At 41.9% G+C, this 23,933-nt stretch overlaps 1 protein-coding gene and 1 pseudogene across 2 annotated transcripts in view; both read right to left on the bottom strand.

Annotated features, from left to right (window-relative positions):
* Positions 1–11,820, bottom strand: part of HEXA (hexosaminidase subunit alpha) — a 28,664-nt gene extending 16,844 nt beyond the window's left edge. Inside the window, exon 1 of the mRNA XM_081047346.1 lies at positions 11,507–11,820. Coding sequence (XP_080903472.1) covers positions 11,507–11,759 — 253 coding nt within the window. The 5' untranslated portion in view covers positions 11,760–11,820. The remainder of the gene's footprint in view (positions 1–11,506) is intronic.
* Positions 11,821–23,166: 11,346 nt separating this feature from the next.
* Positions 23,167–23,933, bottom strand: LOC308497638 (NADH dehydrogenase (ubiquinone) complex I, assembly factor 6-like; annotated as a pseudogene). Its single transcript has 2 exons — positions 23,787–23,933; positions 23,167–23,668 (listed from the first exon to the last, which is right to left on the bottom strand). The product of its transcript is annotated as an NADH dehydrogenase (ubiquinone) complex I, assembly factor 6-like (transcript).

Below are 23,933 nucleotides of genomic sequence, written 5' to 3'. Positions count from 1 at the left end.
CTCAGTGCCCAGCACGTGATAAGTGCTCGTGGAGCTGGCTATCCTTAGTCCTCTCCTTTGTAGCCACTTCCTGAAATCCTATCTACTCGTCAGTCTGGTTTCCTTCCACCACTCCTCTGAAAATGCCTTCCAAGGTCCTGTGGCTCTGTAACTAAATTCAAGGGACCCTTTTCAATTCATTCATTTGTTCATTCACACAACAGTTATTTATTGAACACTTATTATGTACTGGGTGTTCTAAGTGTGAGGGATACAGCAGTGATCAAAACAGATGAGATTCTCTGCTGTCGCAGAGCTAATATTCGAGAGACCACTCACTCCTTCTGAGGCACCTTGGCAGCATCTGACATCCCACATCTTCTTGAAACTAAACACCCCTGGCTTAGGGAACACTGCTCTCTCTTGGTTTTCCTTGTAACTCCTTGAATATGTTTTCTCATTCTGCTTTCCCTACACCAACCCCTATGGGCTGGTGTTCCCCAGGGTCACAAACTTCTTTTCTCCTCACTGACACTCTCTCTGGACACTGTCATCCACTCCCACGTAGGCTGATAACTCTCAGACCTAACTTTTCACACCAACTCTTCTTCTGGAGTTCTAGACTCATACACCTCCCCTGAAATGTCTCAAAAGCATGTCAAATCTTAAATACAAATTTAATGAACCAACTCTTCACTCCTCTTCATGGCTGATCTTCTCTCTCAGTTGGATAACACATCACCTATTGATTTACCCAGACAAGGAACTGCCTCCTTCTCCCACCTTTCTGAGTAGCCCACAAGTTGATTTGCTCAATATTTATTGACTGTCTACTATGTGTCAAACACCGTGCCAAGCACCCAAGCACCGAGATTACAACAGTAAAAAAGAAAGACCCAATTAAGTCTTATAACTACAAAACCCTTATTCTCTCCTAACATCACCAACATGCCCGCACTCCATGGGGTAATGCCTTGGTTCAGTGTCTCCCAGCCGATCTCTCCCTGCCTCCATATAGACTCCGTTCCAATCTGCTATCCTTTGTGATCTTTCAAAACGAAAATCAGGTAATGACAATCTCTGCTCAAAGTCCTCCAATGGCTGCCCGTTGCTTTCAGGAGAAAGTCCAGGATCCACTGGATCAGGGGTGTCCAAACTGCGGCCCGCGGGCCAACTGCGGCCCATGATCCATTGTTAATTGGCCCGCAGCAAATTCCAAAAGTATATTTAGTTTGCTTAAATAAACCAGGTGAGGCAATACGGACTTCACCTCGAGTGAGTGGCCGGCTGTGTGTGTAATTTACCACATATGGCCCTTGGTAATAACCGTTGAAAAGGTTTGGACACCCCTGCCCTGGATGATTATAAGAACTCCAGCCTTGTCTTCCTCTGCTCTGGGTAGGAACTCTCACAGCAGCACAGCGAACTCTCTACAGAACCCTGAAAAGGCCACATTTTCCATTCTTCTCTTGGCACATACTCCTTCCTCCAACTGAAACAAACTTTGCATTGCTTCCACATCTCACCTGGTTAAGAAACAACTCTGGTTTTCCTTTCATTAAACTTTGCCCCACTGTTTCCTAAGAGACCATCCTATGTGATCATGAAGGAACACATACACACATTTTTCGTAACATTTATTTTAATATACGTTGTTTGTCTATCTCCTCACCGAGGCTGTGAGTTCCTCAACAGCAGGGACCAATCTCAGTGTCTTTGTTTCCCAGTGCCTGACACACGGTGTCATTCAATAAATGTTTGCTGAAAAAATGAATGATGCTAGAATTTAAAAAATGTTATTTAATGATATGTATGCATAATGATTGTGCTACATGATAATCAGGCATTAATGGCAAACAGTTAATGTAGATTACTTTTATATACGCAGACCTAGTATTTCTGAAGTCCTGGGATTGGGATGGGGATGGTAAGAAGACACCCAGGCATACAGAAAGGGACTTTTCAGACACTGCTCTGAAGACCTCTGGGTCCATAAATCTAAAGGTTCAGGTCTTTCCACTTCTCTGGAAGGAACAACTCACTGCTGCATTAGGGTACCGGAAACGAAGTCTTTACCTCAGCTCACAATAGCCTCTCTCTCCACCAGACCTGCTCCTCCTCGAATCAAAACATTTCTACCGTATCAATGTGTTTAAGTCACAGAATCTTAGCAGCATGGAGAAAACACGTTCGTTTGGTTATAACGTGCCATTTGGTTTGGTTTCTGGAGTGGAAACTAGCAAAGTCAACTCAGCCTTCGGTAACGTCCCACTCTTTCAGGTCTGCCTGGCCCCTTCGTCCTGGATCTCTCCTTGGCTCGTGCCAGCGTTGTGCTTCTCCTCGCCCACTCTCTTCCCTCCCCCTCCCATCTTTGTATACATCACATCCAGGCTTCCTTTCCCCATACTCAGCCTAATAAAAACCCTTGAAATCATTCACTTCCCACTCATTTCTTCATTCCACCCAGGATATACTGAGCATTTACTGTGTATCAAGAACTGTGCTAAGTGCTGGGGTACTTAGAAAGAAAACTAAGCCCTGGTCCCTGCCCTTGAGGAGCTCACAGTCTAGTGAGAAAGACAAATACAAACATTACAAGATAGCCTAATAGGGTTACAGTCATATTACAGCTACCTCCACAGAGGGAGGCAGACTTAACCTCAGAGGGGACCTCTGAGCAGAACCTTGAACCCTGAGTCGGTGGGTGCCAGGCTACCAAGAGGGGAAAAAGCATTCCAAAGCCTGGGAAGCAGGCAGTGCCCAAGTACAGTGCTGTGGGGAGGGGAAGAGGAAGGCCACCTCTGTCAAAGTCCTTACCCGAGTAAAGCAGGAGTCTGAGAACCCAGCTGCCCCGCGCCTGGAGCCCGGAACCTGGAGCCTGGAGCCCGGAGCCTGGAGCCCAGAGTCTGGAGCCTGAAGCCCAGAGCCCGGAGCCTGGAGCCCAGAGCCCGGAGCCTGGAGCCCAGAGCCTGGAGCCTGAAGCCCAGAGCCCGGAGCCTGAAGCCCAGAGCCCGGAGCCTGGAGCCCGGAGCCTGAAGCCCAGAGCCTGGAGCCCGGAGCCCAGAGTCTGGAGCCTGAAGCCCAGAGCCCGGAGCCCAGAGTCTGGAGCCTGAAGCCCAGAGCCCGGAGCCTGGAGCCCAGAGTCTGGAGCCTGAAGCCCAGAGCCCGGAGCCTGGAGCCCAGAGCCCAGAGCCCCTCCACACCGCTGCTGAATTCAGTCTGGATCATGGCGTCCCATGAGTCCCAAGATTTCCATCCTCCAGAAATGACTAATACCTAATCAGAAGTGCAACTGATCCAGCCCGTACATAAATCCTGAATGCTCTCCCTTCAATCTTCCTTTGCACAAGTTGTACTTAAAAGTTTTCTTTTTCCACACTACTTTTAAAACTTGATCTAGTCTCCTCCTCTCCCCCTGAGCCCCCACTGGAAAGAAAACGTCTCCCTATAATTATAGATCCCAACAGATAACCTTAGTTAACGTTTGGCATAGTCTTTCCATTTGTTTATAAATACAGATTTATTATTAATTTTTAAAACAAAAATGAGATCCTGATACATACCAGCTGGTAACTTTTTCCCACGTCCCCAAACGATGTGCAGATCTTTTAATGCCGACATATACAGACTACATCACTTATAAGTGTTACATAGAATTCCAATTTTGAGATATACTTTAAAGAGTTAAAAGTCCTAACTTTTCTCCTCTTTGTTGACATTTGGAAATACTTCTTTCTCATATTATAAACAATGCTCTAGTAAATAGTCATATATGAGTATATATATATATACATATATGCTGCGAGAAATTTTTTTTAAGCAGTTGCAAGAGACTTCTGTAGGAAAATTCCAAGAGGTGGAAATGCCTAACCAAAGAAGAAAATGTTGGGTTTTGACACTGCGAAATTACTCTTCCAAATTATTGCACTGATTGTCATCTGAACCAACATACATGGACCCATCTATGTCCCATGGACCCATGGACCCATGACATCCTTCTAAAACTAGACCACTTCAATTCTTTTTCAACAGTGCTAGCTTGATAAAGAAATATACCATTGTTTTAATTTGTACTTCTTTAATAATGAATGGATTTGAGCATTGTTTTGCATTTACTGGCTATATTCTTTGTACTTTTTTTGGGGTTAATGTTCTTTTATTGATTTGTGGAGCTTTTTCTAGATTTTTAAACTTGTTTTTTAAGGATGCAAATATTTGCCCCATGTTGTCCTTTATTTTTGAACCTATAGGTTCTTTTACTTTACTTTTTATGCAGTGAAATCTATTAGTTTCTTCCTTTATGGTTCCTTTATTTACTGGCTTAGAAAGGTCTCTTCTACCCCTAGGTATAGGTACAGTTTCCTTTATTTCTTTCTAATATTTTTATGGCACACCTTCTATCTTTAAATCTTTAATCCATCTGGAATTTATTTTTGTGATTGCTATAAGGTAAAGATTTAACTTAAATCTTTTCCAAATGGATAACAAGCCATCCCTACCCACTGACTAATATCTTGACTAATATATCTTCTCACTTTTAAGGTGAAATACTTCATCATATGTTAAATTCTCACATGTATATGAATTCTTGCTTATCTCTGGAACTTATTTTCTTGGCAGTCTTACAGTCAAGGAAATCCACCATGTCATATTTCTATCATCTTTTGTCACTCTGCCCAATACATAAATGCCTCTGCTCATTTCTGGACCCACGCTCCCATTCCTGTAAGTGTTTCCTCTCCTCCACAAACCACCTGTACTATAAGTCACCCACCCCCACAAACTGTCTGGAATCTTGTTCTGTGGTTATTTAACTATGAAAATCCTCAGTCTCATCTACTTCCTCCTTAACTGAAGCCTGACTCTCCCCAGGAATGCCACTTCCCCATAAATGTACTTTGGGAGGCAGCTCCTTCCCACATCCTCTCTTCTATGGCTCACGTCATCCAGCTGTAAAATCTTGAGCCTCTCCTTGTCACAACACTGCAACTTCCCGGTCACTTCTTTATTTACCCAAGACTTCGGATCCTGGACCCCGTCTTCCTCTCCAGCCCAAGGCTGGCTACCATCCTAAATGATTTCAACACTCAAGAGGAAGAAGGAACCCACGCTCTGACTTACCAGTTATCCAAGTTCATCTTCCTCCTCCTCAACACCTCCCCACGCTCACCTCTTGGACCTTCTTGTCCTAGGAAGTGTTCCAACTCATTCTCTCGAGCTTCAGGACCATATAGCTAACTGCCAGACACTAGATACCGCACTCAGCAGGTCCAAGATCAAACTTATTTTTTATAATTCTCATCCCACCACTAACCTCCTAATTAATGTCTCTGTCTTTCTCTCTTTTCCTCTCCCTTCCTTTCCTCTCCTGCTATCTTCCCTATCTTTGCGAATGGCTGCGGGAAACATTCAAATTGCTAAGTCATAAATTTGCAGTCACCCCCAGATGACTCGGGTCTACTACCTCTCTGGCTTCAGAACTTGCTGACCCAACCTAGAACTGTCTGCTTCAGCCACGTGGACCTTGGCTTCCTTGAATATGGCCTGGAGGCTTCTTCCCCAAAGGCCTTTCCCACATGCAGCTCTTGCTATGCAGGTCACCACCTCCATACCCACCAACTCCTACCTTCAGACATGACTAGACAGCTCTTTATGGGAGTGTCTCAAAATGTACCCCTGCACACGCACACACACTCACTTGGGTCAAGTGCTCCCAAAACACCTTATACTTCAACTACCAGCAAAAATCACACTTTATTGTGTGTCTATATTTCCACTTCCAGAGACTGTAAATTCTTTAAGGACGGGAGCAGTTCAATTAATATTCTTTGGACCAGTGCTACTGACAAATTAGAGTTACTTAATAAACACCACTTGTATAAGAATGGATGGAAAGAAGGAAGCCAGCCAGAAACACCACTGGAATCTGATAACAATGGGCCAGGTATCAAAATATTCACAACCTGAATGCTATTGATTAAGCAATTAGATGTTAGAAGTTACTATTTGAAGTAATTAACACTTGAAGTGTGATCAGGGCTTAACCCCACCAGAAGCCAGTGGTTTCCAAATTGCTAATTGATGCATTGCTCAATGAAGATACTTATCTTCAAGATGGCACAATAAAAATCTCTGTAGACAAACAGACCTGTCTGGAGTTTCTGCTCCACCACCCCTGGCTGTGTAACCCTGGACAGGAGGCTCAGCCTCTGTGAGTCTCAGTTCCGAAGGATGGGGCAACACCAACTTCACAGAGCTATTATTCAGATTATAGAGCATAACATACAGCAAGGGCCAGACACTCAATAAATCTAGTTTCCTTTCATTTTCCACTTCCTTTTTTCCTACGAGGTCAGTTTGGCCACTTGGCTGGAGGAGCCCAGGGGTGGTGGCTTTGTGGAATAAACACCATAGGGGCAGCTTCCCCAAGGTTTTTCATGAGCTTCTGATTGGAGCCTGAAGAATCCACTACTGTGTGGTACCATCCTGTATGGCAAGCAGGCTAACACCAAACATATAAAAGGGACATAAGCGTAGAACTCTGCATTTGCCTCAAACTAGGACTGTGGCCCCAAGCAAAAGACCAAAGCCACTAAGTGGGGTCCCAGTAGTTACCACCGGGACAAAGTTGATGGGACAGAATTTAAACTTTTCATCTAGTGTATCTAGTAAGCCATCTCCCTTCCGATCCCAAAGTGTCACAAAAGAAGGGGAGGCTGCTGACCACCACCCGAGATGACAAGCGCCCAGACTTCTGCGGTCTGCACCATAGCCAAACCCCAACCAACCTCAGATGTGGACTCAAAGATAGTAAGGACATTGTTATTGGCTAGAGATCAGGGTTGAGTGCACGGCCAGGAAGCTTAAGCAATTTAACAGAAGCTTAAAGCAGAAGGGAAATGAAAGAGAGAAGTTCCTGACCCCGTAACGGGTCTTCTTCGCTATAGCCAGGAATAGAGAAGAAAAGCAAATCCATTTCTCTATTACAACAGACTACAGACCTATAAACCTTAAGGCAGGTCACAGAAAACCCTTCACATATTCACCATTCTGACATCTAGAGACACAACCTCCTCTCTTCAGCTGACCTTGCTGTCAGTGGCCTCACAGGTGGGAGAAGGTCCTACCTAATCCAACTGGTCTACCCTCTTGAGGCTGCACATGGACTCAATCTATCATGTATTTCCAGGACCTGCAGAGGAAATTTACAAAAATGCAGAAACATAACAGTGACCTCCTCCATTTCTAAAAGAAGTAGAGGATCGGCAGTAAAATTTTCCCTCTGTATAATCAACAGGAAAATAATTGAGTTTTATGCCTCTAACAGGCTAAGAAAGGGACAACATGCCCCAGCAAGAGACTGTGTAGCTAAAAGGGGGTGGGAGGGGAGCCCACACCTGCTATTAAAACCAAAAACAAACCAAAAAAGAAGGTATCAACAACCAAAAACCTATACTGCCTTGCTTTACTCTTCTGTTTGGCGGTGAGGATGCGGGGTAGGGGGTGGAGGAAGATGGAAGGAAGGACACCACTGGGGCTCAGACTTTTAATTTTTATTGTTTAATTTTTTAAATCGCCAACTTCTTCCTTCTACATACCTTCCTTCAAAGATCGTGAAGACATTCATCACCATCTCTTTGTTATCTTCAGAAATGCTTGAAATACAGATTTTTTTTACAAAAAGCAGCAGGAGCTGCTTGGAAATTAGGCAATTTGCCTGAGAGCACATAGTTGAACCAGTGACTAATAAACATTCTCTGGCTGAGTTCTGACTATACCATGTCCCAGACCCTGAGTCCACCATTGCATACGGTCTCCGACCAGAACATCCAAGGCAGGGGAAGCAACAGCAGCTCAAGGAAATAAGACTCCAATTTTTCATAAACCGGGCCCAGACTACCCCCACACACCTTGATTAAACAGAACTTCCTGGACTCAGTACCACCCAGGGCTATCGCAAAAACATTACGATTTAGTAATAAAGAAGAAAACAGGATTGTGAGAGGAGAGGCTGACTGAGGCCTGCAGGCCAAGCTCATCTAGGCCCTGGGATTCAAAATGGAACACAACAATTATTTTGGCCCTCACTAAAAATGAGCTCCTGCTACCTGTGTCCTCCGCAATCTTTGTATTTCCCCTCTTTATGCGTCCCTCCATTCTCCACATACCACGACACAAGAAAAATGATTCTAACTACAGAACGCTCTTCCTGCATTGTTTTCTCCCTCTCTGCTTTTAAAACAATAAACTCGGGCAATCAAGTCTTCTGTAAGGGCATGCTGTCATGGGAGAGGTGAAAGTGTACACAGCCTCTAGTCCAATCAGAGTGGAGAGAACTACGTAATCAGCCTTACTCTTTCTCCGCAGCTCCACTGCCTGGCCTTATCTGTTTCCTTCCTACAACTCCTTAGTTGCACTCCCAGTGCTTCTCCAACTCTGTGATGAGATAGAATCAACTTGAGTTGGGACCACAACATACTGTGATCCTCCTTTCCCTGGAATCACATGCTAATATTCTAAGTTTGAAACCTGAAAAGCAACGCAATCGATTCTAAATGAAACCTGCAAATCATCTTAGAAGTAAACAAAAGCAAGAAGCCTGCTTAAAAACTTTTATGCAAAGTAGCCCTTTTAAGTGAATATATCCAACACGTAATTAAGTATCTACTACGTCTCAGGCATAATTATAGAAGGAATAGCCAAAGGAGGTATTTTAGGAGATTCAGATTATAATGAATTATGACACTTATTAACTTAGTCTCTTGTTTGATATCTGAGGACAAGCAAATCAAATATTGATAATGACTGCAGAAGAATCCAGATTCTCATTTAATAACCTTCCTTCCATTCTAGAATAAAAGGACTGGGAAAAGCGTGGGGATTATTCTGTTTAGGGATGATGTTAACCTAAATAACTCATACCGTGTAACCTAAGTAACTCATAACTGGAAAATAAGCCCTACCGTGATTTTCAGGATGACATCCCCTGAACATAAGCCCTAATGCATCTTTTGGAGCAAAAATTAATATAAGATCCGGTCTCATTTTCAGGGAAATACGGTAGGCATATTTGTGTGGACATCAGAACAGGATGGGAACATGTAATAGCCATTAAATAGTAATTAAGTACTACGGCTTCAATCAACTAGTTTCAGGAAAAGCAAAGAAGATTTTGTCAAACGACAAAATCAGATTTAGTCACTTGACCTGAAAAATTAGGGCTTCATCAGCTCCATCAAGCACTCAAAAAGTATTTGTGCCACATTAGATGGGTGCCATCCCAAATGATCAAACCTTTGATTTGCAAACAGGATGTGGCTTAATAATCAAAACAAAAAACTAGGTTCATTCAACTATCTAGAGCCTAAAATAATTCCATTTAACAGGTTTAACAACATGTAACACACACCCTCCAGTTAGCAGAAATACCTCTCAATGACCAAGACAGGGAGCAAATATGAAACACCTCCACAGACCATTTAGCGATTGGTGGGACTCTGGCTAAACCCTGCAGGTGAATTCAGAATCGAATGGAACCTCAGTACTAGATTTAGTTCTCAGAAAAGGAAAACATGAATTCCACTGAATTCCAGGTTTAGATCAAAAGCAGAAGTTGTGCTGCATTAAGAAAAACTCTGGCCCAGCACCTATAAGGAAGTTACTTGGAGGAATGGGACGAAAAGCTGTTAGCTAAGATTTAACTGGCATATGTTTTCTTTACTAAAATCAGCCCTATAGAGAAATATACCCTGGTTTGGGCCTTGTTGATGTTGCTTTCCCCTCTGTCAATTCATGCTTTTGTTTGTTTGTTTTACAGAAATAGGATTATAGCTCAAGTTATCTGAAAGCCTCCCCAGAAAACCGCATTCCTAAGGGAAGGCTCCAGGGGAAGAACAACAGAAAAGGAAGTTACTCCTATGTCTTTGACAGTGTTCATCCAAACCAGTTGTCATTCTCTTTCAATGGACAAAAATCCCCCAACTAACAGAGCAAACTCACTCACAGGAAGGTAATAAACTGCAATAAACATCTTATTTAGTTTCTTATCTGTCTCTAAATCTTTCATTAGGAATGTATAGCACCCCACTGCCACGTAGCTACCCCATTTCTATTTTCTTGATTAAACTGTAGTCCTACAGCAATGGAGGTAAAGGCTTAATTTAGAAGTACAGGAATTATCCTAATTTACACAACAGTAGTAAACACTCTCATTATCTTTTGAGCATTTTATGATACATTGTGTCCTTTTGTTTCATATTTCCCCAATTGGACTGCAAAGCTTGGGCCTACGTCTTATACTTCTCTTGCTACCTCCAGTAGCTAACTTAACCTCCAGAGCGCCCAGCACGGAGATAGGCACATACCAATTAGATGATAGATTGATTTTTTTGCACAAGCCAGGCCCTAACTGTTTTATACCAGGATAAACATATTCTGAGCATCGATCAGGTATAAGGTATTCTACTATTTGTCATGACAGAGTCAGAGAAATATGTGATCTACCACACGCACAACAGCAGGCTTTTTGTCTTCCCCGCCTAATATATTTTATACCTTAAGAACCACCTTGATGCTGAGACTCTGGCACTTTCTAAGTGCCATCTGTTTAATTAAATCCTTTTGATTCTATATATTAAATGAGAACATTCGTGAAAGTAATTTCAGCAGTTGAAACATCATACAAACTGTTATCATATGGCCGAACCATAAATACGGCTTCCACTCATAAACACCTACACATCATAACCAGAGAACTAGACTCCAGATTTGCAAGAAAACGCCAAGTAGAACTTTATTCCTTTGTGTTGCTGACTCCACTCATCAATTTGCTTTGAAATACCAATCGTCAAACACCATTTCCAGCAGCGGCCTTACCGAATCCTGCCAGCCCCTGCTCATCTGGATGAACCCAGTATCCCAAGCACTCTGGGCTTCTCATTGACCCCCCCCCCCGGCCCCCACCCCCCCCCCGGCCCCCCGGCCCCGCCCTCGTCACACACGCCAGCGTCTGCGCAAGTCTCGTCTTTCCGGGGACAGCCTTCCAACCCTGGCGCCTTGGGTTCCCCGCCTCACTGTGAGCGGCCGCTCAAAACTAGTTTCTTTACGGAAAGTGGTGTATGATTTATCTCACAGTTGGAACATTTACTGAACACACGAAGGCGTCGGATACCTTCACGTAACTGCGTAGTTCCCTACATTTCTCACGTTCTGTCTCACCGACTGTGGGTGTTACTGTCCCTCACCTACCCGGCGCGCTCACGGCGTCCCCAGGGCCCTGTGACACGAGGGATGGCCGCAGAGGCCTGGGCACCGCACTCCCAGGCCTTAGACGTCCCGATGGGGCTGCAGCCCTGTGGCAGGCAGCCGGGTGAAATCCAGCCCGAGGACAGATCCCACGTCCATCCCGGCCCAGAAGTCAGCCGCGGGAGGCGCTGAGCCCCGGGGACGCCGAGGCCACAGCGGCGGCGAAGGGCGGGGGACGCGGGGACCACAGGGCCCGGAGCACGGCGGGGCGCGGCCGGCTCACCTGCGCGGGCAGCCCCGGGCCCCAACTCGGGGCCGAAGAGCACGCCTCGGTAGCGCCGGAAAGCCTCGTCCAGGACGGAGCAGCCCGGCCGGGCGGCGGAGCTGGCGTGGTACTTGAACTGGAAGCGCCGCGGGGAGACGGTGTAGAGCCGGCCGGAGGTCTGCACGGACTGCGGCCAAGGCCACAGCGCCACGGCCCGCCCCGCGAACGCCGCCGCCAGCAGCAGCGAACACCAGAGCCCGGAGCCCGCCATGGCCCGCCCGACGCCCCCGTCCCGGTGGGCGGCCACGTGACCGCCAGGTCAGCTGAGCGGCGCCCGCGTGACCACCGGCGTGTCACGTGACCCGGCGCGGCGCGCGCGACGCGGGAGCGCAGACGTCCGCCCGCAGCTCCTGCGGCGTAGGCCGGGGGTGGGGGCGCGGGGCGCGGGGCGCGGGGCGCGGGGCGCGGGGCGCGGGGCGCGGGGCGCGGGGCGCGGGGCGCGGGGCGCGGGGCGCGGGGCGCGGCGCTGGCGGCCCAGGAGCCCGTGCCCGCCGCAGGTGCCGTGCCTGCCCGCGCACGGCTGTGAGCGCCACCCGACAGGCGCCCGGTGGGGAGCGGCGGGCCGCAGACTCTGGACGTCTCGGCTGAGTCCCGAACGCGGAGTAAGAGTTCGTCAGGCCTGCCTGGGAGGGAAAAGACGTGCAGGCCCCGGCACTTTCAGAAGCAGAAAAGAGGGGGATTCAAGCCACAGGTCGCTGTGATGCGAAATGCTGTGGGGTGGGAAGGGTCAGGGGTACGTCGTCTGGCTCTTCCGGAGAGGGCATCCCAAGGTCACAGAAAATGTGATCTACTTATGACGGGGGAAAATGTGTACTTTCAGAGCAAGCTCACGTTTTCCCAATTCCTGCTTCTGGTATGAGCTCTTCCCTTGATAGTTGATAAACTCCTGGTAAATGCTCCCAAATCCTCTCCCAGAGAGGAAAACTTCAAAAAATGGGGTATATACTTACCGCGAATAGGAAGACATTGATTGCACTTTCAGTGCAACGTGGAGAGTGCCCAGAGATAAGACAGAGGCTTGGTCCTGCAGGGGCCTTGCATAGAAGTCCAAGGTCAGGACTTTATTCTGTGGGCAATTGAAAATCACCCCAAATATTTGCATTTTAGAAATCTCATGTTGCATAGTTGAATGGATAAGAAACCAGTCAGGAGGCGGAAGATAATGAGAACTTGAACTACAGCAGTGGGGAAGGAAGAGAGCTGTAGACCCAGGAAATAGTGGGTATCCAGAGGCACCGGGGTTTACATAGGACAGGCTGGAGGGCTGAGCGATGAGAACTCCACAGATACTTGAGTCAGGGACCCTTCTTTCCTTGGTCACTTCTTTCCTTGGTCACCACCACTGTATTTTCGGAGCGTAATTGAATCCCTGACTGCAAAAGGAGATAAAAATAATGCCATTGTGTGGCATTATTTGACTAGTAGGTAATTTTTTAAATCATAAAATTACATGTTAGTATTAAGTGTGAAGATCAGAAAAATTAACTTTTTAAAATAAAAGCCTCTTAAAATCACAGTAATTTATATTAAGGTACCTAATTTAATAGTTATATATACATGGCTCATAATGGGAAGTCAGATAGAGAAACATCATCTCTCACTTCTGTAACTTCTCTGGATTCATCAAATTTCTCTTAGAAGGTTGATTATGCTAGAATTGAGCTCATAACAAAAAAGGTAGAAATTAGATCTCAAAATCACAGTTTCAGATCCTAAGATTGCATATTTACACTGATTCCTACATTGTTTAAACCTAAATTGTATCAGCACCAATTACATTTGGGAGATACATTACCCAAGGTACCAAGGGAAAGGATCCAAGAATTATTGTCAGAAGAGCCAATTTATAGGGTCTGTCCCACAAGGCCAATAGTTTTGGGAGGGTTCAGAGCAGGTTCAAAGGTATGTATGTCAGGCAGTATGTCAAAGTAGGGTTTCAGGACTGAGCATGTGCCCAGGCACCCCTCATGTAATTCCCTATTACAGGGAGAGGAGTCATTTACTTAATGAAGGAGGTGGGCTCCAAGAGATTGGAGAAATCATTAATGAAAATTCTTAGAGATTTTTGATGAGAGACTATTCCAAACATAATATTCCAATTACCCTCTTTGACCAGTATATCACAGAATCAGAAAAGTAATGAATGACCATTAAAAGTTTAAAAAATCATTATAATCCAAATAAATATTCAGAGACTAGCATAGATAGTAGCACATTTTAAAATTAAACACTTAACAATAAGAATTCTTTAAATTAGTATTACATAACATTACCATCAAATTTAAGGGATGATGAATAACAAAAGTAATGAATATAATATTTGGTTGTTTCCTCTTTTTCCTTTTATTAAAGAGCTTAAAATGAATAAAATGAATAAAACATGATCTAATTCCCATAGCTTCCAGTAAATTGGTGTACATATCAGAAAAAGAATTCACCCTCAGATAATGTGTCATCACTGTAGATGCAGAAAAGAGGGAATGACGAATTTTGCTTGGGGAAGTCTTTCACAAAGGAGGTGACTTTTGAGCTTTGTTAGCCAGTCAGGGAAGAGGAGCACAGGTGAAACACAGGTGTGAAAGAAGATGGCAGAATGAGCATAACGTTTATGGGAGACCACAAAGAGATGTGCCATGATTATCTCACCATCGTCCCTTCTCCCTGGAATGCCTTTCCCACCTCCACTTTCATTCCCACCACCAACCTGACAGCCTAAACTTTTATTTTACCACCCTGTAAATCTCTGATTTCTCAAACTTGGGTAAAATCACACAATCCTTTGAGTTTATCTCCATCAGAGCACTTATCTCATAGTAGCATATTGCCTGTCCACTTGTCTGTCTTCTCCACTAGACTAAAAGCTCCTCAGGACAGATTCTGTCTTCACTGTAGTAGTCCTAATCCTTGGCACACTATCTGGCGCATGGTCGATGCTCAATGAAGACTTGCTAAGTGAAGACTGAATGAAGGGCTCTGAATATCTCTTCTAGTTAGCATCTACTTATCCTTCAGGTCTTAGCCCAAATCAGACCAACAAGTATGCTGAGAATGGAGTCCAGGTGTGCTGAGACAGCGATCCCCTCAATCCTTAGGGTGGCCAGGCAGAGGCTGGGCAGCTGGACATCCTGGCCAGCCACCTCCAGCCAACACCAATCCCCTAAATGTATTGTGATGTGAGCAACTTTGAGAAGCCTTTAGACATCACCTCCATTTGGGTGCTTCTTCATGGCACCCTCATGTGGCCTCTTTACCTGTCTACGCCCCCCACAGACAACATGCTGAATGAATGGTATCTTGTTTCACAGTTGTATCCTTATTGTCTGAGCCAGGACTCTGCACACAGTAAGAGTCCAACAAGTATTTGTTGAACGAATGCATGAATGAGGAAGCATTTGTATTACAATTTTAAATACAGTCAGAATTTCAATGTGTGGAGGAAAAGAGTGGTCCATGGAGAAGGATTACAAATCAGAAGGAAACCTCCATCTAACATTCACTTCAGGATCCACAGGTCCTAGAAGAGTATCTGGCACACGGACAGTGAGTCTTTTTGGATGAATAGAATGAAATGGCAAATGAACCTCAGCACAGATCTCTGAAGAATCTGCATTATACCAGGGAAGTGGGCAATTCTATTTGTCTAGAACCAATAGTGCATGAAGAGAAATACTGATAAAAATCATCTTAATATCTCTTTTTTTTACCATAAGAGCTGTTTAATTAAAGCGCTTGCCTACCTTAAGCTTACATCTAAGTCAGATAAACTCGTAGAAAAACATGAGAAATCCTATCCAGGGTTAGACCATCAGTCCAGGGCCTCTGATGTTGGGATTTTTAGACCAAAAAAGAGAAAAATTATATAGATAGTTAGGACAGTTATGTATGTTTAAGGCCCTTTTAATAGGGGCTCCTTTTGCTTAAACTACATCCTGCTCCAGACATCCCGATGTCTGCTCTGGATGAAAATTATCTGGGCTCTAGTCTGATCTCTTTGGCCTCCATGCCTTTAGCCTTAATGGTTATAAATGCTCATGCTGGCTAAATTGCAGATATAATTAGAAACCCCTTAAGGGAGGTGGAATGTCAATGAAACCTTAATCGGAGAATATAAGTAAGTCCTTTACAGAAAATCATTCAGACCCTGCATTATTGCCCCTAGATTTCCCCAGTTGGCCCAGAAAGATTTACCACTCATTCCTTGCCTTCCTCCCATTCTCCTCCTGCCTGGGTCCTCCATACTTATTTTCCTTCCATGACAAATAATGAAGCTACAGCCTCCAGGGACACCAGAGCACAGATTCCTTCAGCTTTTTTGTTCTTTGGCCATCGGTTAACATTTGGCTTCAGGAAACATTAGTGGCATATTACTGTGAAACAGGTTTCCAAAATGTCCAATTTCACTGATGCTACAGCTGGACATCTTGGTGCTAAGAACTCCAGTTAAAATGTATTATTTCTATTGGCAGCACCTTTTAGATCTTTCTCTTGGACTCCTTTTCTTCATGTTGGAGTTGACTATCCCTCTTACAACTTGTTTCCCGTGCGGTGTCAAAGAAAATGTCCCAGAGCTTCCTCCCACTTGGGAGAGGAGGCAGGAGGGGTCCAGAAGAAGCGAGGCTGGACCAGGATGTAGTCCAGGAAGGAGTCCCTGTGGCACCCAGTGTGGTGATGCCTAGCTCACCCACAGAGTATTCATTCGAGGTCTGGGTCAAGGTCTCAGCTATAAGGTGTGATCAAACAATATGGTGAATGTTTAAATTAAAAAAATTATTACAGTAAAAGACACACTGTCATTAATCCCCTTCAAAATACTCCCCTTTGCTTTGAAAACACTTATCTCATTATTCTAGCCACTTTCTGAAGCAGTTCTGGTAGTTATCTTTCACGTGTGTCTTTAGTTGCACTGTCATGGCTGCCTCAATGCCTGGAATCATTTTGACTGGGGAAGAGCCAGAAGTCACATGGGATCCAGTGAATAAGGTAGACGAGGACACACTGTAATGTTTTTATTTGATAGAAATTGCCATATACTAGAAGTGATGTGTGACACGGAGCGTTGTCATGATGGAGGATGATTTACAGCACACTTTTAAAACATATCTTCTCAACCGTAGCTCACACCCAACTGACTGCTGAACAAGTTGAAACTTGTCACACACTGTTACTAAGGTTCAACGCGCTGCTTCCTGTATTGAAGATCCCTGCTTTTTCATTGGATGGCTCTCGGCAGCAGCATTCACCGTATTTTTGTGATCACAACGAAAAGGCTCCATGTCACATGTTGCTTCTGGTATATGGCAATTTCTGTCAAATAAAAACATTATGGTGTGTTCTCATCCACCTTATTCACTGGATCTGGCACTGTATAACTTTTGGCTCTTCCCCAAAGTCAAAATGACCACGAAAGGTAAACACTTTGAATAGATTCAGAACATCGAGGCAGCCACGACAGCTCAACTAAAGACATTCACGAAAGAGGACTTCCAGAACTGCTTCAGAAAGTGGCAAGAATGATGGGATAAGTGTGTTTGAAGCAAGGAGGAGTATTTTGAGGGGGATTAATGGCAATGTGTCTTTCATTGTAATACTTTTTTAATTTAAACATTCATGTTTTATTTAAATGTATTGTTTGATCACCTCTTGTATAGTGCTTTTTGGCCTGAAGTGTCCTCAGCATCTCTCTCCCACAAAAATCTGGCAGGGTTATAGCCTATAACATTAGGCTATTCAATTGTTTGAAGATTCTGTTCCTGGCCTCATACTATCCTGAATAAAGATCATGCATCCTTAAAATTCCATAGAGAAAGGATTAACCTCTAACAAAGATGTAGGGAGAAGCATTATACTACTGAACTCAAACCAATATATGCTGTTTGTAATGTATGTTTGAAAACTTTGTTTGATCCTCTATTGTAAACTTCTGCTTGAACTAAAACAACAACAAAACACCCCTCCCCCAAAGGGGTACAAAAATCTAGGGGAAATTTTTGAGAATCATAAGAGTATAGACCTAGATGTGATCTTAGCAATTATGTAGTTCACTTCTCTCATTTAAAATAAGAGAACTGAGAACCAGAGAAGTGAAGTGCATTCCTCAAAAGCAAGAATAGGATATTATTCTTTGTGATACTTCCAACATTGAGCATAGTGCCAGGTACATAGTGGGTACTCGACAAATGATTGTCAAATGACTAAATTCATTCCTTGCTACACATAGTACAGTGCATTGCATGCAGTAGACACACCGATAAATTTTGACATTGAAATTATTCAACCAAGTGTGACTATAGCCAGAGAGAGGTAAGGCTGGAAATAGACTACAGATGTGTGACCTTCCTGACCAGGGGTTTCCCTGTGTCACTGGATTGTGCCTCTGGAGATACCTGCTGTCATCTAGTCTCTTTGAGATTGATCATGGGTTTGATCATGAGCCCAATGGGCCTACATCTTTTTCTTAGCCCGCTGACTTATAGAAAGGAATGATCGCTGGATTTGAATGTGCATGGCCCACTCTCAATTAACTTTAGAACTACGAAGAAGCAATGATGCAAATAATCTGAAAGTCACTGTGTTTGGCCTATGCTTTTCTCCCTTGGCAGTAGCTGACTAATCTTTCTAAAGAAATTTTGCTTAGGAAAATATTAAAATCCGTTAACCTTACTTGAGTCTGCATCAGCCAAATAGTGGCAGGAGGCCAGTAGAAGGAAAAAGAATTGTTCAGAGCCAACAAATGAACACACAGATAATTATAAGGTAATTAGAGCTCTAACCCTGGAGATAAAGGTCAAAGAAACAGTGATCCTTCCCCTCACTTTGAGTAATGATATGTAAGATAAAAATGCTTCAGAAATTAAAAAGATCCTTCATGTTCTAGGTGCAAAAGGTTAAACACCTGATATTCTTGTCAGAGACATTGTAGTTACTATGAAGAGAATCCCAACTAGCTTCAAGAGTGGGGAGTTTATCATCTTCACAAGCACCTAGACACAAGAAACTAATTATAGCCAGGGTCAAATGGGCTGGGATATGTATTAGGAATCACGGTTACTCCTTAGTCTCTCATCCCCACTCCTGCATCTGCTTTGTTCTCTTGCTCTTCCTAATTTAGTCCTTTCGTATTCCAGTTTCAAAGTCTCCAGAAAGAGAATGATTAACCCAGCTAAGAAGAGATGGAACAGGTTCTAGTGAGGGAATAGCTTCACTTAGAAGGGAATATGTGGGGAGTCAATGACTGCCATTTCTTTATTATAAAAGCAATACATATTGGATTTGAAAAAGTCAAAGAACACCATTTTGCATGTAGAAGTTATGATGCTCAGTTCACAAACGTGGCTATGCAGGAATTGCAACTTTGTTTTCCAGAATATTTTCTACCTTCATGACCGAAGCCCCTGATCTGCTCAGTTTACAAGGAAACGTCACCATCGTCCTTCCTGATGTTTACATCCTTCCATGATTTACTTCACACTTTTGAGACTTTTGCAGTGCCAAGGAACCACACAAAAGCAGAAAGATAGACTACTGGCACTTTAGCACATATTTTTCTATGCATGAAATCGATGTATGTATGACATGGCATGTATGGTCATTTCTGTGTATGACCATTGTCAGTATGCACACGTCTATAATCTTTAACAACAAAAATTTAGAGCATGAAATAATCATCATTCTGCAAATTTTTCAGTTAATACATATTGTAAATATGTAAATAATACATATTTACACAACATATTGTGTAAAAGAGTTAATATTCTATTTTTTCCCGTTTTATAAAGATATAATTCACATACAGCACTGTGCAAGTTTAGGCAATCATTGCATGATATATGTAAGTCAAATAAGCATAATGATTGACTTACAGATATCATGCAAAGATTACCACAATAAGTTAATTAACATCCATCATCTCATATAGATACAAATATATATACACACACACACACATATATACCGGGGTACCAAAAAATGTATACAAGTGGACACTTGGGTCAATGTTGCTCAAGCAGTAGTTCGCTGTCATCAGAAATGTCTGGATGCTGATGGGAACCACTTTGAGCACCTCTTATAATTTCAGAAGTCAAATGGGATTTGTATTCATCTTTTGTTGTCAGTATATATCGAGTATTACAATTTTAATAGTTTTCTTAAAATGTGTATACATTTTTTTGGCACCCTCTGTATATCCTTGTGACTAGCACTCTTAGGACCTACTCTTAACAACTTTCATGTACATCACACAGCAGCGTTAGCTGTAGTCATCATGTTGTACACTACATCCCTAGTACTTATTTATCTTGTCACTGGAAGTTTGTGCCTTTTGACCAACTTCCTCCTATCTCCTCCCCTCCCTGATAATATTCTGCTTTTTAAAGCTGAACAATAATAATAATAGTGATAGCTAACATTTATTGTGCACTTATCATGTGCCAGATACTATTATAAGGGCTCCACATATGTTAATTTATTTAAGCCTCAAAATAAGTTTATGTGGATATAGGTGCTCTTATTATTTCTATTTATTAGATAATAGGAAATCAGAATTGAGGGGTTAACTAACTTGCCCCAAGATTACACACAGAGCTGGAATATTGTGGATGTTCCATCTTTTATTTACCCAATTCCCTATTAATGCGCATTTAGGTTTCTTCCAGATTTTCTCAGTAATAAACAATACTACAATGACCATTATAGAGGATATTGGTTGCCACACAACAGCATCTATTTTCACCCTTCCTCACCATTGATACCTTGTTTTTCACTTGGAAATTTCAGCCTTTAGTTTTGTAGCTTGGATGAGATTGACCATGGCCACACGTCCTCCCTGTCTTAAGCCATGTAATCAGGGCTATTTTCCTCACCCATTCAATCTAAACACTTGAAAACATAGGTTAACAATGTACAATCCCACCAATAATGTGTGAAAATGTCCATTTCATTACTCTCCTTCAACATTACTATTATTTTTTCGTTGCTACTATTGATGCCTTGAAATTAATTTTTAAAAAGATATAGCTAATAAAATTCATACATAAGCTCCAGCAAGACAGAAACAGAATACATGACCTCCACATCATCATAGAAAAGAAAAGGACCAAAGAAAACTGGATCATTCTGACAAAATAAGAGGAAGAGGAGAGGAAGCAACAGGGATATGTAATTAATAGAAAATACGGAGAATAGGAGTATAGGAATAAGCGCAGTCTATCTGAACTATCACACTACATGTAAAGAGGTTAAATTCCCCCATTAAAAGACAAAGACTGTCAGATTGACAAAAGAACAGTCTAAATGCTGTTGATAAAAGACATTTAAAATGATACAAAATGATGACGGTAAACGAATAGTATATCAAAGATATATCAGGAGGATGCAAACAGAAAGAGAGCAAGTGAAGCATTTATTAACATCTGGCAGAACCCAAGGCAAATAAATTACAAGGAACAAAGATGAATATTTTTAATGATAAAAGGTACAATTCACAAAGAGGATAGACATCCTGAACCATTATCCACCTAACAACAAAGAAACAAATATATGTATATAAAGCAAAAGTTGGAAGAAATGTAAGGGAAAAGAAAAAATTACAAAATTATAAAAAGAAAAAATTGTAAAATTATAAAATTTTTATAATTATAAAATTATAAGAATTATAACCATAGAAATATTAACATTTCTCTGAGACTATTTTTACAAGTGCAAAAAAATAAATAAGAACAGGAATATCTTGCATAATGTAATTAATACTTTGAATATAATAGATTTATGCTCTTATATCCTACACAAATATATTTAAAACTTTTAAATGCCCATGGGACATTGAGAAAAACTGGAAAAAGACAAATATTCCTAAATCCAAAATATAACTTTTTTTTTATTGAGTTATACCATTTCCCCGAAAATAAGACCTAGCCAGACAATCAGCTCTAATGCATCTTTTGGAGCAAAAATTAATATAAGACCCAGTCTTATTTTACTATTTTATTATAAGACCAGGTCTATAACACAATATGATATGATATGATATGATATGATATGATATAATATAATATTAATTTTTGCCCAAAAGACGCATTAGAGCTGATTGTCCGGCGAGGTCTTATTTTCAGGAAAACACAGTAATTGACATAGAATAGTATATAATATTAATTTAGGTGCAAAATATAATGATTAAATACTTGCACATATTACAGAATAATCACCACAATAATTCTGCTAACATCCATCACCATACATAGTTAACAAAATTATTTTTTCTTGTGATCAGAAGCAAAATGTAGAATTCTTAGAGGACATGTTCTTTGACTGTAATCTATCAAAACTGGGGGGAAAATCTAAATATGTGAATAAATTTTTAAAATTCTGAATAATTCTTGGGTCAATTATAAAAACAAGTACTCCTAGCACTATATCAGAAGAATAATGTATCCTGTCCAAATACGTTTTATTACAGGAATGCAAAATTAGATAAACATTAGCAAATGTATTAGGGCAATGTTTGCATTAAATAGACTAAAGGAGTAACCCCATATTCTAGAGGTTAGAAAGGAATTTGATACAGCCATTCTATATTTAAAATCCTGATAAAATAGAAATAGTAAGAAACTTCTTTTACATGAAAATGAATATACATATGAAACAAAAAGCAATACAGGCAGTCAAGTGACGAGATGAAAGAGAAATACATAGAAAAAATAGCTTATTTGTGTTAGCAATAACAAATTAGAAAACGAAATGGAAAAATTTGATTCATAAAAGCAAATTAATGTATGTAAAACACTTAGCACAATTCCTAATAAGAGGTTATATAAATACGATGTAATAATAATATTGATTTTATACATAACTTGAGGTGAAATTACCAAGACAAAGGATACGTTTTTAAGATTCTTGATTTATATATCCAGGTTATTCTTTTAACTTTTTATTAAATTATAATATACATGTAGAACTCTGGTAATCAGTGCCTAGATCAAGAAACAGAACACTTCCAGCACCCTAAAAACCCTTGTATGTCCTCTCCCAATCCCTAGTAATCTCCTCCCAAGAGTGTCTCTGTCTTCTGCCAACACAAATTGGTTTTGCCTGATTTGTATTCCACATGAATGGAATCATGCATATGTACTTTTTTGTGTCTGGCTTCTTTGGCTCAACAGTATGTTTATGAGAATCATCCATATTGCTAGTGTGCTTACAGATTATTCATACTGCTGTCTAGTATTTCATTGTATGAATTTACCACAATTTTCCATTCTTCTGTTGATGGGCAACTGGGTAGTTTCCAATTTGGGGCTATTATAAAAACTGCTGCTGTGAGCACTGTAGTACGTGCCTTTTGGTGGACATGTGGACACTCCTCTGTTTACTCACTCTTCTGTTAGGTTGTCTATCCCATTGATTCATGAGTTCTTTACATATTCTTGCTACAAGTCCTTTGTTAGATACACAGATTACAAATATCTTACCCCATTCTGTGGATTGCCTTTTTACTCTTTCAGTGGTATCTTCTGGTGAACAAAAATTCTGTTATAACAAAAATCTTGTCCTACTTCAAGATCACAAAGGTGTTACTCTGTTTTCTTCTAACCAAATTGTTTTTTTCCCAGTGCCATGAAATTATTTTAATATCTTTTTCTCCATGACTGAATATACAAAGATAATGGAAGTAATGTCTTCTTCTGCTGTAAAGATGGATGGAATATATCAAAATCCACTTGTTGAATTTTCTTTAAGAGCAAGTGTGCCTAGCTAGCTAGCAATGACATATATTAGGTTGCTCACATTTTATTCTTGGTTCTTGCATAGAAAATCCTCTTGTGAAACACCTGGTGTTGTATTTGTCAAACATACAAATATCCCAGGGAAGGAACACCGTTTGCAAGTGTGATAGGGCGTGGCTCTCGGCAATATGACAATGCCTCATGCTTTCCCAATGTGACTTGTGTCATCATCTGCATGAAGATCCTTTATACCCAATATTACTAGTGTTAAATAAAGGAGAGTTCTGTGTGTTTTCAGCATAATTTTCCAGTTCCTGGATATTATGATATACTTTGTCATCCAAACTATTTTCTCCATAATTGTTTTTCATGAGCCATCTTTTAGTCAGATTATGTCTTTTGACAGAAGTTTACCTTTCACTTTTTCTTCTCAGTCCACTGTATAGGGGGCTTAGCTTTTCATCCTCCTTGGGGATGTCAACCTGGGGCCCAGAAACAGGGCCAGCCTCTGGAGGGTGCACAGACCTTCCATGGTTCAACAGCCAAAGGCTGACGTGGTATATTGTGACGGTATATATTGTCCACCGTTTTCCCCCAAACTGCAATTGCATCAGTTCAGTTGTTTTCTCAGAGACCGAATCCTTAACCAGCCTGAGCCAGTTCCACAT

Source organism: Rhinolophus hipposideros (assembly GCF_964194185.1).
Source record: "Rhinolophus hipposideros genome assembly, chromosome: 5".
In the NCBI taxonomy this organism is placed as follows: Eukaryota; Metazoa; Chordata; class Mammalia; order Chiroptera; family Rhinolophidae; genus Rhinolophus; species Rhinolophus hipposideros.
This window is presented reverse-complemented; position numbering and strand designations above follow the sequence as displayed.